At 41.5% G+C, this 18,071-nt stretch overlaps 1 protein-coding gene across 5 annotated transcripts in view; it reads left to right on the forward strand.

The window, feature by feature from the left end:
- HECTD1 (HECT domain E3 ubiquitin protein ligase 1) overlaps window positions 1–18,071 on the forward strand; it is a 94,521-nt gene that overhangs the window by 70,186 nt on the left and 6,264 nt on the right. For all 5 annotated transcript variants that reach the window (XM_074996882.1, XM_074996886.1, XM_074996884.1 and 2 more), the window contains 10 exons: window positions 2,692–2,848; window positions 3,865–4,087; window positions 5,918–5,972; window positions 6,219–6,401; window positions 6,679–6,889; window positions 6,966–7,048; window positions 8,484–8,611; window positions 16,083–16,284; window positions 16,412–16,549; window positions 17,220–17,827. In XM_074996882.1, coding sequence (XP_074852983.1) covers window positions 2,692–2,848; window positions 3,865–4,087; window positions 5,918–5,972; window positions 6,219–6,401; window positions 6,679–6,889; window positions 6,966–7,048; window positions 8,484–8,611; window positions 16,083–16,284; window positions 16,412–16,549; window positions 17,220–17,827 — 1,988 coding nt within the window. The remainder of the gene's footprint in view (window positions 1–2,691; window positions 2,849–3,864; window positions 4,088–5,917; window positions 5,973–6,218; window positions 6,402–6,678; window positions 6,890–6,965; window positions 7,049–8,483; window positions 8,612–16,082; window positions 16,285–16,411; window positions 16,550–17,219; window positions 17,828–18,071) is intronic.

Here is an 18,071-nt window from a genome sequence, read left to right on the forward strand (position 1 = left end):
AGTCCCATGTAGAGAGCACTGCAGTAATCTAATCTCCAGGTGACTAATAAGAAGGTTGATAGGTGCATGTAAAGTTTATAGTTCAATGTCAACATCACAACCTTCTGTCTGTGTGGAAGTGAAAAAAAGGTGGCCTGCAATAGCTGCAACCTTTTCTTCTTTTATCAGCTGGGAATCTAATTAAATCCTGGACTGAGAACCAGGATGGCAATGGTGGCAACATAAATTCAGTACAGGTTAAACGTCTCTGGTTGGGCACTCTCTCATTCGGCATCACCCATAATCCAGCATGATTTTAGTTAGCTGGATGTCTATGATGGGTGTGGAGGAGTTGTCCATGTTCCTATAAAGTTTGTTGCCAGCCGCTAGTCCTAGCTTTCAGCGTTCTATGCTGTTATTAGCTGTAGTTTACCTCTGCATATCTTCCAAGAGCCCTGTAAGCAATGGAAATGTTGTTAATGCTGCTAAGCAATGTTGACGTTCTGTGGTCTGGCAAATTCTCTCAATTGGCACCACTCATATTCTGAGGGTGCCGGACTAGAGAGGTTCAACCTGTAACAAGAGCCTATGTTATCCTGGCTAAATTTTTTACTTGCTTCCCGTAGTGCAGTGGTTATGCGAACCCCTAGAGACGAGGAGAGGTTTTCCAGGGAGAACACCAACTCATATAGATATTTGTCTGGTTTTACAAAATGCTACATAAAAATCACTAACAAACTAAAACTAAAATTACAAACTAAAATTTCATAGAAGCAATGACTTGTTTATACTGTTCTTTAGACTGTAGGCTGAAATGTAACTACGGTATTTACATTGTGATTGATTTATAATTATACGGTAAAAATTAGAAAGTAATCAAATTTTCGGTAATCGTGTGCTGTGACATTTGTGTGTGTGTGTGTGTGTGTGTTTCTGATTTTGTAAACTAGTTTTTGAGGGAGATGAAACTTGTGGGTACAAAAGATAAATCCAGCTGCTGAAAAGGTGTGTGGTAGTCTGGCAAGATTGTGAGTGCCATTGTCCTAGTAAATCAGCATCAGTTCAGACTTGGGATTGAATTATTGTGCAGGTTGCACCTCCGTTATCCAGCATGCTCAGGAACGGATAGGTGCCAAACAAGAGAATTTGCTGAAAAGTGGAGGTGTAGGGCGTCTGCCTGCAGAAAACCCTGGATTTGGGGTTGCTGCAGCCCCAGGCTCCTTCCCCAGCCCAGGCTCCCAGGGGCTGCCACAGAGACCAAGTCAACCCCTGCCACCCTGGCTGTCATGAGACAGGCGGGAGCCCTGACTCCCAGCTCTGTGGCAGCCTCCTGGTTCCTCCTGCTGTGAGGTGGGCAGGAGCTCCTGGCCCCCTGCCGCTATGGGCTGGCAGGCTCTCCAGCTCTTGTCGCCTGCATTGTCACAAGACCAATGGGAGCTCTGTTTCCCAGCCCTGTGGAGGCTCCTGCACCAGCCACTACTCTCATCTGGCAACGTTTTGTCAGACCACGGATGTTGACGGACAAGAGAGTACCGCATTTCAGCGGTGCAATGTGTAGCTTTGGAAGACAAAATATGCATTTCATTGAAAAATCCTTAAAAACACTCATATGCATATGTACATCTTGCCTGACCCATTCTGGTTGATTCTGTGATCTGGTTTGGTTCCTTGGTAGCTGTGATGTCACAGTATGTATGTACTTGGACTTCGGAAAAGTAGGTGGCCAGAATGGATGTTTCAGAAGTTAAAATGAGAAACTTAGGATGTCTGGTGGTAATGTTTCTGAATTTTCTCTTTAGTTTGGCTATGGGATAATGTCTTACATCTTTTTGGACGTATTGGCCACCTACAGATTAACTTTACTGGGGTTTGTGTGTGCTCAGCTGTTCTCTAAATCAGGCCACCTAAATGCTTAAACATAGATTTAGGAACCTAACTTTAGGCACCCAGGTTTCCCATCTTTTGCCTTGCTATTTTATCTTTGTAGGTTTCCTTAAATGTTTTGGTTACTTCTATGGTAATTTGAGAAAAACCTCCAGTGTCTAATTTAACATGCATGTTGGAGTATTCTTATATCCTAGTCTTTGTTAGTGGATAAGAGATCCTGGTAACAATTTCTAAATATAGACTACTGAATGCTTTCCAGTTAATTATTTTTAAAGCTAAGATTTAATTATAGGTATTTTTAGTGAAAGTCATAGAAAGGTCATAGGCAATAAACAAGAATTTATGGCCTGTGATCCGTCCGTGCCTTCTACCGTAAATGCCCTTTACTAAGTCTTAACTATTTCTGAGGCCCCAGGACACCTCTGCTCTAGGGGGCCTTTGAGTCTGATTGCTAGCCACTGCTTCTGTGAGGTTGGCTAACAGCCCCCAGGTACCTGCTGCTCAGAGTCTCCTAGGGACCACTGCTGCTCCAGGGTAACCCTGGGACTGCTATTACTCAGGGGCCACTCCCAGGGCCAGTTGCTCCAGCTGTGAAAATCATGGAGGTCCTGCAAAGCCAGTGTCCATGACCACTGTCGCAGACTTGCAGTCTTAATTATTTTCCATGTCATCCTGTATTTATGAATAAAATGGTGGGGAGTGTATTTGTAGCTACAAACAGTTTTAGTTTTACCCTCTATATAACTGTATCTTATTTTGTAACCAGTCTTCTTTGTTGTTTAACTGTTGATCAAATGATTTCTGTACGGAATCTTGTTTCAACAGGAAGAAGAGGAGTATGAAACTAAGGGTGGACGTAGAAGAACGTGGGACGATGACTATGTATTGAAACGTCAGTTTTCTGCTTTGGTTCCTGCTTTTGACCCAAGACCTGGCCGAACTAATGTCCAGCAGACAACTGATCTAGAAATTCCTCCACCCGGTATGTTGCAAGGACATTGAAGATATATCTATACTGCAGTTAAGACATCCATGACTGGCCCATGCTAGCTGGCTCAGGCTGAAGAGCTGTTTAGTTGAAATGTAGGGTTCTGAATTCTGGTACCTGCCTGCCTCACCAGATCCCAGAGCCCGAAGCCTATACTGCAGTTAAACTATGTCAATCCTCATGAGTCTCACTCAGCTGGCACGGGCTAGCCATTGGTGTCCAGTTGGCCCTGCGTGTGCTTGTTCACCTTGTAAAAACAAGGGTGCTGTAAGTTCTGTGTGCAGTGCCCAGTAACTGAAAGAGTTGTGGCCAGGCCTGCCGCCATGGGAGCAAAGGGAGCAATTGCTCCCAGATCTGACCTTTCAAAGGGGCTCGGAGCTGCTGCTGCTGCTTTGGCACTGGTGATGGCCAGAGCTCCAGGCCCCTTTGAAACACCATGGCAGTGCTGCTCTAGCTGCCCTTGGCTGTAAGGGTGTGGAAGGGGCTGCTCTTGGCCCTGCCCCTCCCATCTTGCCCCAGGGCCCATGACGGCTGTTGATGCTGCTGGTTGTGGCTTCAGCCTGCCAGCGGTGTACAAAACATAGCCATCCTTAATATGGGCAAATTGAAAGGACCCAGCATAAGGGGAAAATGTTAAGGCTTGAAGGAAAAATTTTAGTGCATTTGGTAATTTAAAGGGAAGCATGTCATCAGATCCCTTCCAACCCTTTACTGCTGTGGGAGACCCTGATAGTGAAATTGAAATAAAATGCACTGTTCTGCTTTCTGATAAATACAAAAAGTAAACAAATAAAGATCTAGATTTCAGAAATTCCTTTAGCTGTTAACACATACCTCATGCTGCTTTTAATGGAATTTTATCCTGAGACTGTTCCCTTCAGATATAGACATTTAATATTAAATAAATAATTTTTCTTAAAAGAGCCTATTATTGTTAAGTAACATGTCAAGAGTACTTATGTTTCATGAATTTCTTGTTAATTGTTTCTTAAATGATTTTACCAATACAGGTACACCTCACTCAGAGCTCTTGGAAGAAGTTGAGTGTATGCCGTCACCTCGTTTGGCTCTTACCTTGAAAGTTACAGGTCTTGGTACAACTCGGGAAGTAGAGTTACCCCTAACAAATTTCCGATCTACCATCTTTTACTATGTACAGAAATTACTGCAGCTTTCCTGTAATGGCAATGTGAAATCTGATAAACTTAGACGTATTTGGGAGCCAACATACACGTAAGAAATTATACATATATGAATGCACCTATAATGGTTCTATTTGAGGGTGACTGGCTAAGAAATTGCTGTAAAATACATGTTAAGATCTTGGACTATGCTTTTTTCAAAAGAAGCAAGGAAATTGATCCCATATGCAACTAATGACTTGAGGGAGAGGAGAGTGGTTTTGCTGCAGTGGATCTGAAGACAGTTGCTTCTTCCTGCTACTCTTCTAAAAATACAGTATTTAAGGAGATTCTGGGAAGCCATCAGTGTCCCTAATAATGCAGGGCTGCCATAGCTACTAGGGCTGTGGCTCACTCCCCGGACATACCCAGCTATATAGACTGTATGTTTTAAAAAAAAAAAAAAAAACAAAAACAAAAAAACCCCATATCTTTCTGACATTCCATCACTTGTGTTGTAGTTTATCTAAGTTATTTTATTGCAGTCATGTTTTTGTAGTGCATTGTAGGGTTTGTCATTGCTGATTTTGTGTGTCCTCATTAGTCACAGTGGACATGTTTTCCATTCCACGAACTGTGAAGCATACTACCTTATTAATGATGGAATATGTTAGTAACTAAGTTTTTTCTTCTGAGTGCTATCCCAGTCATCTTTTCAGCGATAGTGTATGTTTGCTCACTTGCATTCAAGGAGCTAACTGGTTTCTCTGTAAGCCATTTTCAGTATTGTTCCCAGAGGGTATATCTGTCCTTCAATTAGGAGGTATGGTGGTAACAGGTGTAGATGTGTTTGATCTGCCTTTGATCCCGTTAGCCTGATCTACCTGAGATGCCTTCAGTCATGTACTTCAGGGTAGGTCTACATTACATTTAGGAGGTGTGATTGCAAAATACATAGACATGTCCAAGTTGCCTTTGGATATAACTAGCTCAACTAACAATAGTTATACCATAACAACACAGGAAGCTACATGTGCTAGCCCAGCCCTTGCACAGGATTCTCACAGATATGAGCAACTGCCAGGACTACACTGCTGTTGCTGCTCAAGCTCACTTAGATCAGGCTGTGTCAAAGGTAGCTCAAATATATCTGTGTTTGTCACACTGTAGTGTAGACATACCCTCAAACATGACTGAAGGCATCCTACTGTGATGATATTCTTTCCCTGTCTCTAAATAAATTAATTCTGTTAGCACCATTCTAGAGAACAGCATTTGTAGGATCATTCAGGCCCCATTTAAATAAATAGGCTATGGTTACACTAGCAAGTTTTGCTGACAGATCCCCAGTTCTGTTGACAAAAGTGGTGGAACATCCACGCACAAAATGTGTTTTGTCAATAGTTTGTAGACAAAACTCGGCACTTTCTTCAGCAGTGTTCTGCCTCTCAGCCATGAGGCATAATACTGCTCTCAACAGATTCTGTGGACAGAAAAGTTGTGTGGCCTTCTCTCAACAGACAGGGCATCTAGAACAACGGGCAGCCCTGTCTGTTGTGTTTCCGGGTGCCTGTGTGGCCGCACTCCATTGCCGAAGTTTTGTTGGGGGAAATCTCTTCTGACAGTGACTTCTGTCGACAGATCGCTGTAGTGTAACCGTAGCAGTAGGGTTTAATTGCTTTGCCAGAAGACCTTAAAGAGGTGTTTGTGAGCTGGAGTGTAATTGTTCTTCTGAGTTGGGGCATCCTACACTTGCTACCTGCTACTGCTCTTTCAAAACAAGTTACGTGAAAAGCAAGCAACTTCAAACAAAAAGATAAAGTGTAACTGTGCATTGTAGAGGCTGTAATAAGGAGTCTAGGTGAATCAGTAATATTGTTTAAGAAATTTGTGCTATTTTGAAATGCTACTTAAAAATTAACACTCATATGTTCATGTTTAGAATCGTGTACAGAGAAATGAAGGATTCTGATAAAGAAAAAGAGAGTGGAAAAATGGTAAGATTAATTTTGGTACATCTATCAATCGTATGTGTGGGTATATAAACTGTCACAAAACAAGTCATTGCCATTGTGAAATGCAACATTGTTTTTAAAAAGCACCAACGTAGTTCTTGAGTATTAAGAAGAAATGGGAGAAAAGAATTGTGAATGCATGTTCCTAAAGAAAATGTGTATAATGCATGTGAAATCTTTGGGACTTCACAGTCAGAAAAGACCAACTTTTGGTGATTCCTGTTGTAGGGATGCTGGTCAATAGAGCATGTGGAACAATACCTTGGCACTGATGAATTACCAAAGAATGACTTAATAACCTACCTGCAGAAGAATGCAGAGTCAGCTTTCCTGCGCCACTGGAAGTTAACTGGCACTAATAAAAGTATTAGGAAAAACAGAAATTGTTCTCAGCTCATAGCTGCATACAAGGTATATGTCCACATCCAGACTTCTTTTCTGTTGGGAGTGAGAGGGAAAGGAAGGCAGGGAGAGGCTGCCGGTGTGCTTCATTTGCAGCCTTCAAGGATCTTGACGAGGAGGGATGTGAGCAGTCAGATAGTAATCTGGATCACACAACTGTTTGTACTTTAAAAAAAATGAATGCTCTGAAAAGCTAAACAAAGTAACCATGCTTGTACATAGAGATTAAGATACACAGTTGTGAAATACTATTCTGTATATTTCATTCTAATAATCCTTTTTACAGGATTTTTGTGAGCATGGATCAAAACCTGGATTAAGCCAGGGAACCATTTCCACTCTTCAGAACTCTGACATTCTTAATTTGGCAAGAGAACAGCCTCAGGCCAAAGCTGGTAGTGGGCAGAATTCCTGTGGTGTGGAAGATGTTTTGCAGTTACTCCGTATTCTGTATATAGTTGCAAGTGACCCTTACTCAACACAAACTACTCAAGAAGGTTTGTAAGTAGCCTAACGTGGTTTATTCAGCACTTGACTGAAAACAAACTAAACAATTTCTGTTCGTATTTTCAGAAGATGAGCAGCTTCAGTTTAATTTTCCACCAGATGAATTTACAAGCAAAAAAATCACTACAAAAATTCTGCAACAGATTGAGGTAAATATATAAATACTATCATTTTAATATTGTTTATAGTCTTGATTGGTTTGGTATCTCACAGCTGGTAAAGTAACAGCAACGAAGGGTCCTGTGGCACCTTATAGACTAACAGAAAAGTTTTGAGCATTTCTGTTAGTCTATAAGGTGCCACAGGACCCTTCGTTGCTGTTACAGATCCAGACTAACACGGCTACCCCTCCGATAGCTGGTAAAGTGAACTTTATAAGCCACTGTAGTCAGTTTTTCAAATTTATGTCTTGACATAGCAAACAGAACATTTTAAATACATGAGTTATCCCTTTGAAATTATTGGGGCAGTGCTAGTCAGGTATTTTTTGTCAACATCCAGACTCCAGAGAAAACAATAGAAAAAAAAAAAAAACTAGGAAGATGATGATGATTAGTAAATAAAAAGATTCTGGGGTTTGGGTAGTCTAGATTTGGCCCTGGGTTGGCCAGTTGACTATCCCAGCTTAGATTTTTAAAGTCAATCTTATACGTAAGTGTTGGATTTGCTGAAATTCAAGTGATCAATTCTTGGTCCTACAAAGGTTTTCCTGTCCTAGAAATTTCCAGATATATTATGAGAGGCACTTAACTATTCTGAGGCAACCCCATGCTCAGATCTGGATACATTAGTAGTGGATGCAGTCCCGGACTCTGAAACTTGTATAGGTTTGCCTGTGTTGAAAGAGGTTCACAAGGCAATAAAGAGAGCTTGCTGCTAGACTCAGTAACATAACACCTGAACTTCTCAGGTACACCATAGAGCTGATAAGTTGGTGTTCATGCATAAGTTTGCAGGACAATGTGCATTTATTGGAGACTCTGCTTTGAACACTAGCTTGGCCTCCACAGTGTTATCGTCCATAAGGGACTTGACTTCTAAGTTTAAACCTCCCTGTGGTATACTGCTCGAGAGTCACCTTACAGTCACTTACAGAGGACCACCCATAAGGACATGATTCAAAGAAGAGGAAGTTAAGCAACTGGTGCAGGTCTTCAAGATGTACGTTCCTATAGGTGCTCCACAACCACATGTGCATTCAACCTGAGGTGTGGCTAGTTGTAAATAATTTTTGATGGTTTTAGGTTAGTTTAATTCAGAATTTAATTCAGGAATGTTGTCCATTAGCCATTGGCAAGGAATGCCTTAGTTGCCAGTCTTGAAGACTCTCACCTCCTGCAACAAGTCTATACTCTTCAAGGACTTGTATTTTAGCTACCTAAAACGTTAGGGAGAGCCTCTGCCAGATTTGCAAAGACTTTCTTGTTGTGGACATCACTACAACCATGTTTTATCTCAGCAGGCATCAGGGAGGGAGGGGTTCACTCTCTCTCTCCACCCCCACTCCTCCCCCCCACTCCCATGTCAAGAAGCAATTCATCTATATCAAGGTCTCATGGCAATTATTTCTGTGTTTAATTACAGGAACCATTGGCACTAGCCAGTGGAGCTTTGCCAGATTGGTGTGAACAATTAACTAGCAAGTGTCCATTCTTAATACCATTTGAAACGAGACAGCTATATTTCACGTGCACAGCATTTGGAGCATCAAGGTAAGAGGTATTACATATCACAATGAATGTATTTTGAGATGTCTTGAAAATGTATGTTTTATAGTTTACTGTAAAAACTTTCTTTGACTTTGCATGAAAAAATGTGTTTTTTCTTTTGTGATTTAAGAAGGTTTTTTAAATAAACTTAATTTCTAAGAAAAGGAGAAAATGTGGAAATGTTTGAGATTTTTTTTAAAATAGCTTATAAACTATTTATTTATGCACCATATCAGAAGGTTGTGGATGGAAGGCTTTTCTGTGGTTTGCTGTTTCACAGGAAACTTGATTTAGATCTTCAGCATGTCATCTTTGTTTGCATGTGTACTGTAGCTGGCAGAAAGCGCTATAACAGTTGATTGTGTTGGGCCTCAAATCAAATAGTTTATTATATGCTTTGATTAGTTGTAAGACACATTTGTGATTTTAGTTTTATGTAATGAAAAGGGGAACAAAGCATCATTGCCACCATACTAGCAGAGACTCATTTTTAATATTCAAGAACATTACTAAAACTTGGTTACGTATGTGACACGTACAAACTACAGTAAACTCTTTGATATCAGACATTCTATCATTCAGAACTCTCAGATAACTGGCATTTTAACCATAAGTAAATTTTAGTCACATATTCCATAAGTATAGTCTAGTGAAAGTAAATACAAATCTATACAGCAAGTACAGTATAAGTTTACAGTGTGCAATACTACTGTTGTTGGTAAAGTACTCTTCATAAATTTTTTTTTGTTTTATATTTAATCTTGTTTTTCTTTAGTGTTATGCATTGTTAGGTATATCTCTCTCTTATCCAGAATATTTGAATATCTGGCAATCTGGGGCTGCCAGATATGAAAGAGTTTACAGTATATAATATTGCAGCATGATATAAAGATTTTATTGACATCAGTTTGGGATGACATGTTTAACTGTCAAACTTGTATCAATACAAACTGATACCCATACTATGTCAGCATATTATCCTCTTCTCCCCTTAACATTTCCTGTACTGAGCATAATAAAGAGAAAAAAGAGACGTTTGGTTCTTTTATCAATTTCTGTGTATGTAGTCACACAATATTTTGTTCTTTAACATGCCAACATTAATCCTTCAGAGGAGTATGAAACAGTGAGGGCTGCCTGTTTTTTCTGCTGAACAAAATAAGCTCCTTTTGTTTTAGCCCCATGTTGCCATGAATTCTCAGAGTTTAAAATCTTGATGTTTTTGTAGACTAGTAATACTTAGAGCAGTGTTACTCAGACTGAAGTTCGCGTACCACAAATGGCTTTTTAATGCACTTCCTGCAACTCTTTGCAGCACATGGTTTTAAAACACTGTGATATTATTAACCAGTTAGGATGCTTTTACTATGTTATTAACCAACTGTTGTTGATAAAATACTATTTGGTCAGTCATTTTGCTGTGCGAAAAATGCTTGTATCTGCAAAATATAAAAATAGTCAGGGAAATAATGAATTCACTCTTACTGTGACTATTTTGGGTAATCCTACTTGCTAATTTGGCTCCTGAACCACTGTGGTCTATTGTTGCTGCATAGAAGAGCTAAATCATGAGCATCATAGGCCTTGGGAATGTATAATTTGAAGGGAGAACGAGGAAGCAGTTCTCCATTCATCTGATCAGTTTGGTAACTGTTTGAAATTGCTCAGGGATTTGGAATATTGAAATAATTACTTGTTCTTTTTTGAGTGGTTGCTCATGTGCATTACAATGTAGGTGTGCGTGCTCATGTATGCCTAGTTACTGGAAAATTTTTCCCCCTACCTTGTCACCGTCGGGTTGGTACGGCACCCCATAGAGTGATGCTGATACAGTGACCCACTCCCGCACTTACTTCCTTCTTGTTGCAGTGTTGGTTGCTGGAACTCCCCTTTGCTTGTGTGAGCAATTGTGTTAGTAGCTGATAGCACTTAGTCCTTATTTGGAGATGGCTCTAATTAGTTGAGTTTTAAATAGTTCAGTTATTTAAATAGTTGTAATTGTTCTTAGCAGAGTAGTTCATCAGGCCTGAGTAGGGAGGCTGCTCCCCCTCCTCGAGGCCTTGGTGCTGGGGCCTGCCGAGGTCTCCAGACTTCAAGGCTTGTAGAGACTATGGAAAGCTCATGCCAAAAAGTTATCTGCACTCCGCCTGCTTGAAGTGTTTGAGTGAGATCTGCCAGTTGCTGAATTTGTAGGACCTTCAGACTGAGAACCGTGAAGAAGAGGATGCAGTGGTTCAATGTCTTGTTGCTAGAGGCAGCTCTCCAGCTGGAGAAGTCCCTGTCCACTGGGCTGAGCATGTCGTCTTCGGTGCGGAGTACACTGGCACCGAGTTCGGCCACAGTGTCGGCAAAGGGGAGTGGAGACCAACACCATGGTGAAGGGCTGGAACCTCACCCTCTCAGGATACATAAGTCTCAGTCCCTCGTGCCTCACAAAGAGAAGAGACACAACAGGGGCTGCTCTCCTGCAGCACTGAAGCTGAGAGAAGGTCCCTAATTGTCATCAGGCGAGATGTCATGGGCATACCTTGGAAGGCCAAGCATCAATGCCATACTGGCACCTGTGGGACCTGGAGGGTTCTGGGTGGGGTCGGCATTGATGGCTCCTCCTCCATCCTCTTCCACTGGTTAAGGGCTCGGCACAGCCCTCTGTGGGCTCAGCAGTGCACGAGCAGGCATCATAGATGTTTCCAGCTGTTAGCCAGCACTTAAAGGGGTGGCTGATTGGGGTAGTGCTTAGTGCCAGAAGGAGTTTCTTTTACATCCAAGTCTTTAACTGCTAGGACAGACAGTCCCTTCGCAGCAGGCAGCCAGGGTGGCTGACGGATGCCCCAGGAGTTTGTCCCTTGGCAGGCAGCCAAACTCAACGCCCAGTTTCCAGCACTCTAGACCTTAATTAGCCAAAAGCTGGCTAGGGTTCTTTGGCTGTGTATGGCTCAGTGCAATCACTGGAGGAGTCAGGCTTAGCGTAGTGGTTACTGTGATTTATTACAGTGAAAAGTTTAGCATGTAAGAGATCTAAACTTTCAGGTAATTTAGATTGTTAAACTTAACTTTAGTTACAATTTAACTTTAGTTACAATGACGACACTTAACCTATTAAACGCGTGCAAAATAATACATATCAGGTATAATTTCACCCCTGCATCATCCCACTCCAGCGTTGCCAGTGTCTGTCACTCAATCCCTCGGAAAGAAGAGTGCGAGGCGGGCATCCCCTTACCTCGGGAGGCAAAGGCCCGTCCTGACCAGCAGGTTAGGCAATTGGAGCTCAGCTCATGTCTGCTGCTAGGCCCTACTTTATACCCCTTGGGTCATGTACACATCTTCCTTAACACCAGTTGTGCTGGTATGTCTGTGACGCCAGTCTCAAAAGATGGTTACTAGATTAATTTGCATTTGTTAGGAGAAGATAGCCGAATGTTAACTGAATCATTAAGACAGAACATTCTTTTCACATGGGCGTAGGATTCCTCTCCTGGAACGTTATGTGGGCGTATCATTATCAGTATCAAGGGTAGCCTGAGGCCCCGGCTCCAGGAACAACCTGCTTGTCCCCCTTTGTCTATTCTTTTGTGCTTCCCAAGATTTCAATGGCTCAGCACATCTGTGCCTTGAAGTAGTTACAGTGGGGTGGTGGGGAGGAGGTTGTCTGGCTACACCATCTCACTGATGGGTGAGCATACTGGACCTGTCTGCAGCCATGGACGTGGGCTAAATGATGCAGGCTTGTGCCGCCTCATTTTGGTCTCCAGAGGAAGTGGTTGCCAGTTCTTCTGTGTCCCTGGTCCTGGAGGACAGCCAGGGCCCCCAACAGCTGCTCTGCCAGGTAGCCTAGGGCTTGGGGATGCAGGCGGAGGAGGTCAAGACAAGGCTGACTCAATGACAGATAGTCTGTCTTGATCGGGTCCCACCAGAGTGGCATTATCTCTTATAAAAATCATTGCCCAGACCACCAAGAATGTGTGGCAGACCCCAGCATGAGTCCAGCCCAAGGTGAGGAAAATTGGAGGGTGTCGTGTGTCAGTGAGCACAGACAACACAACAGCAATATATTATATCAACAGACTGGGAGGTGCTTGATCCTCTCCCCTATGTCATCTGGCCTTCAGGGTATCTCAGTTCTGCATTCATCACAAAATTTTTCTGCAGGCCCATTACTAACCTGGGGTCCACAATACCACAGCAGACTTCTTCAGCAGGTCCTTCATCAGCCACAAGTGGTCCATTCACCCACAAGTGCTGCAATCAACTTTCTGAGTTTGAGGCTATCCTCAGGTGGACCTGTTTGTCACATACCTCAATGTGAAGTGTCAAACATTTTCTTCTTAGCAGAACCTGGGTCCTGGGCAGATGCGTTTGACGTATCCTGACTAGTCCACTGCTGTATGTGTTCCCTCTAGTTCCCCTCATCCACAAGGTCCTCCTCAAAGTTTGAGTGGACTGGGCCTCAGTAGTCTTGGTGGCCCCAGTGTGGGCTAAGCAGTTACTGGTACTTGGTTCTGTTGGACCTGTCAGTATGTAATCCAGTAACACTACCGTTAATGCCTGGACCTGTTGTCAAAGGAGGAGGGGTGGCTTCTGGACTCTAACCTCCTGTTTCTTCACCTCACAGCATGGAAGCTTCATGGAGTGCAATGCAGTTTCCCTGCTCAGACCCAGTGAGGGAGGTGCTATTAAATTGTAGAAAGCCCTCTACAAGGGCCACTTACTTGGTGAAAAGGTTTGCAGTTTTGTCATCCCTGAAGGGGTTGTCTCCCTTACAGGCCACAGTCTCCTCTATTCTGGATTATCTGTGGTACCTAAATCAGTCAGGGCTGTCTCTCACTTCCCTCAAGGTACACCTGGTGGCTATTTCCGCCTTCTATCCTGGTCCAGGCCTTTCGTTGGTGTTCTCGAACCCAGTGGTCAAGAGATTTATGAAAGGCTTAGAGAAGGCTAGGCCACCGGTGCAGGACCATTTACCCTTCTGGGCCCTCAATTTGGTTTTGGCTAAGATTGTGGGCCTCTTCAAAATCCCTAACTTCCTGCTGTCTGCTGTTTCTAAGTTACAAAATTGCTTTTTGGGTGGACATCTCATTGCCCAGGAGGATGTCTGAGATGAGGGACCTCTCCGTGGACCCTCTGTATATAGTGTTTGACAAGGACAAGTTTAGACTAAGACCCCCTCCAGCTTTCTTGCCAAAGGTGGTCTCCTCTTTCCACATCAATCAGGATACTTCATTGCCTGTTTTTACCCTAAGCCTCATGCTACCCAAGGGAGTAGAGTTTACATACCCTAGATGTCTGTAGGGCTTTGGCTTTCCACAAAGACAGGTCCAAGCTGTTCAGGAAGTCACAGCAGCTCTTTGTGGTTGTGGCAGACAGGATGAAGGGCCCCCCAATCTCATCCCAGAGAATTTCCTCCTGGATAGTGGATTGTATTAAGGAATGCTACAGGCTAGCAGGGGATCCCCCTCCTCAAATCAGGGCTCACTCTACAATGGCGCAGGTCTCTTCCATGGCTACCTAGTTTGTGTCCCTATTCAGGAGATTTGTAGGGCTGCAACCTGTTCTTCCATTCACACCTTTTTAACTCATTACACTATCACACAGCATGCTAGAGAGAATGCTGCAGTAGGCAGGGCTATCCTGCATTCATTCTGGGGCTCCGACCCTACCTTCTAATGTCAACTTGCATTCACCTACATTGGACTGCACATAGTAATCACTCGAAGAAGAAAAGACAGTTACTTACTTCTGTAACGGGTGTTCTTCAAGATGTGTTGCTCATGTTCATTCTGAAATCCTCCCGCCTTTCCCTGCTGTCAGAGTAGCTGGCAAGAAGAAATTGAGTGGGCAGGTGTGTTGGGAGGTGCTTATATTGGGCATTATATGGGTGTCACTCCAGGGGGCGCTGTACCAACCAGTTGGCTACTGACTTTGGGGAAAAATTTTCTGGCAACTGGGCATGCGCAAGTGCACCCACCTACGTTGGAATGGACATGAGCAACAATCTTGAAGAACTCCATTTATGGAAATAATTGTCTTTTAGACAGATAATTAGGTTTGAGATAAATTGCACGGGTTTGAGAAACTTTAACTCAGTAAGCATATGAAACATATCTTGTGGGTTCATCTCCATATTTGTGTACGTTGTTTTTAATGCATAGAATAGAAGATAAATGTTTAACTGTGTTCTTTATATATAAAAGGCATCTAGCAGAGCATACTCATACACTTTGTTGTTAATACTTCGTATATCTTTCAACTTATAGAGGCTCTCAAAACGCTTAAAAAAAGTTCTCAGTAGTACTATGGGAAATATAAATTTATGCAAATTTATTTTAAGTCACTTGTCTACAGTGGAAAAAGCAGCCAAGTGGGCTGATTAGGGAGTAGTTTGTTGTTGATGACCCAGCTTATGAGAAAATGAAAAACAGGGAGACCTTCCCTGTGAAGTTCTAACAGTTTAAGGAAGTTTTGGCTAAAGTTACTGGATTTTCCCCCATCCTTTAAACTGTTATGTTTTTGCTTTTTCTTCTCAACTACATGTATAAATGACAGTGTTTCAGTGTTGTTTGTATATTTTCTAGCTTGTCAATATTTTATGACAGGTATAATATATAACTATTTCACAGACATAATTTGGGTTTTAATTTAATAAGTGTGTGCTCTGAGAACTTCAAATATGAAACACTACTATAAGAGCAAAGCCTTATTACCTTCTTTTCATTCCCCTTGCAATTAATAGGCACTCCCTCAGATAAAATATTGTATATCAGTGTTCTCTTTTGCTATATTGTTCATTTAGCGCCAGGAGATGAGATTGATACATTATATTAATGCAAAAGTAATTGGTTGTTTGAATTAATAAAACAACAAGAGATGTTGTCTCTAACCATTCCAGGTGCCTCTGAAAACATTTAGAAGTACAAGTCATTATGGCACTGAGGCTCTGTCTACACTTGGAAGTTCTTTTGAAAGATTTTTCAAAAGAAGGGGGCTCTTCTGAAAGATTCTGTGGCGCCTCTACACGCACAAAGTGTTCCTTTGGAAGTAAATTGAAAGAATGTGGAGCTCCTTGAGAAAATGCTCTTCCACTCCATTTTCAGGAAGAGCTTCTTTCAGAAAAACATGTAGATACCATGTGGGTCCTTTTTTTCGAAAGAGCAGTCCTCACTGCACGTGATTTTTTTGATCCCTGGCCCATTCTTTTTAAAGAGGGGGGGCTGTGTGGATGCTGTCTTTTGAAAGAGCACATCACTCTTTTTTTGATCCACTTTTTGTGTGTGGATGTAATCTTTCGCAAGAAGTTCTTTCAGAAGAGATCTTTTGGAAGGGCTTCTTTCAAAAGATCTCTGTAGTGTAGATGTAGCCTTAGTGTTTAGGGCTTAATAGCATGACTTATGTACCCAGTTTTCTCAGGGTTCCTATGAATGAAATGTGTTTAGTTTATAGTTTTAAGAAATATCTAATTTTTTTCTGTTACCAGAGCAATTGTGTGGCTGCAGAACAGACGTGAAGCCACGGTTGAGAGAACAAGGACCACAAGTACAGTACGACGGGATGATCCAGGAGAATTCAGAGTTGGACGCCTCAGACACGAAAGAGTGAAAGTTCCACGAGGTGAATCCCTGATGGAATGGGCTGAAAATATCATGCAGCTTCATGCAGACAGGAAGTCTGTTCTAGAGGTAAAACATGTCCTTGCTATTAGAGTAGTTTTAAAACACTTTTATGAATGATATTTACCTGATGAACTCTGAGACTCTCCCTTTTCTACTCTTTCTTTTCTCTCTTAACTTTCATCATGTATTTCAGGTGGAGTTTTTAGGAGAGGAAGGAACAGGCTTGGGGCCTACACTGGAATTCTATGCACTGGTAGCAGCAGAATTCCAGAGGACAGAGCTGGGAACTTGGCTTTGCGATGACGATTTTCCAGATGATGAATCACGTCAGGTATGGATCATTGTTACTTGTGATGGTTCAGAAAAGAATAAATATTATTTGGCGATAAAAGTAACTCAGCATTTTAATTTTGGTTGCTTATAATTATGTCAAGTTTTAACCATATAGGTTGAAATTTTCTCTGCCAGGTGTTTACTTTGGATTTATTTATTTATTTAAAGAGTTCAGCTAAAATGGCTTGGCTGTTTCAGAGAACAAGATTAAGGAAAAATATATTTTTTTGTCCGTGTTAAGAAATTCTCAGTATTGTTAATGAGAAGGTCTAGTCTCTCCATTCCTTCATTTTCTAATTACGGAGTGCTTGACTTTCATGCTTAGCTTTTGATGTCATTTTGTGTGTGTGTGTATATTATGTTAACAATGTGAGATGAGAGAATATAAAATTCATATTGCTAGTTTATTTTTACTATAGTTGGGTTGCTATATTAACAAATACCACAACAATATTGAGTGTTCTATCTACATTTGAATTGAAATGAAAACTACAGACTAAAAGTGTTTTACATTTCAATCAACCACTTCTATCAGTTTGTTACACTGAAGGATGCTTATGATGCTTTTCTTCTGAGAAGGCAAATAATAGACCAGTGTAAACACAGCATATGTATTTAAACTTATCTTGCATAAAGCTGCCATTTTCCCCTCTTTTCCTTAAAACCAGGTTGATATTGGAGGTGGATTAAAACCCCCTGGATATTATGTACAGAGATCATGTGGACTGTTCACAGCACCTTTCCCGCAAGATAGTGATGAACTTGAAAGAATAACCAAACTATTTCATTTCCTTGGAATTTTCTTAGCTAAATGCATTCAGGATAACAGACTGGTGGATTTGCCCATTTCTAAACCTTTTTTCAAACTCATGTGCATGGGTGACATAAAAAGTAATATGAGTAAATTAATCTATGAGTCACGGGGTGACAGAGACTTGCATTGCACTGAAAGTCAGTCGGAGGCTTCTACAGAAGAGGGACATGATTCACTGTCAGTAGGAAGTTTTGAAGAAGACTCCAAGTCAGAATTTATTCTTGATCCACCAAAACCTAAACCCCCTGCTTGGTTTAATGGAATTTTAACATGGGAAGACTTTGAATTAGTAAATCCACACAGAGCCAGATTTTTAAAAGATATTAAAGACCTTTCAGTTAAAAGACGTCAGATTTTAAGTAACAAAGGTCTTTCAGAAGATGAAAAGAACACAAAACTACAGGAATTAATGCTGAAGAACCCATCAGGTTCCGGGCCGCCACTTAGCATAGAGGATTTAGGGTAAGAGATTCATTTTTATATTTGTACATATGTTTATACACACAGTTCTGTTCTGTTCAGTTGAATTACTAATATCTGCATATGGATTCAGAAAAGATTTTAGTTTAATTTCTGAACACTACAGTGATATTTTTATTTAAAAGTACTGGTGCTATCACAGTTTAGTTAAATATATTTTTTATCCTTAAAACTCTTGCATAGTGTTAGCTTGAAAATGGGTTTTTCAGTTCCCATGTTATGTTAG

Source organism: Carettochelys insculpta, chromosome 6 (genome assembly GCF_033958435.1).
Source record: "Carettochelys insculpta isolate YL-2023 chromosome 6, ASM3395843v1, whole genome shotgun sequence".
Taxonomy (NCBI): Eukaryota; Metazoa; Chordata; order Testudines; family Carettochelyidae; genus Carettochelys; species Carettochelys insculpta.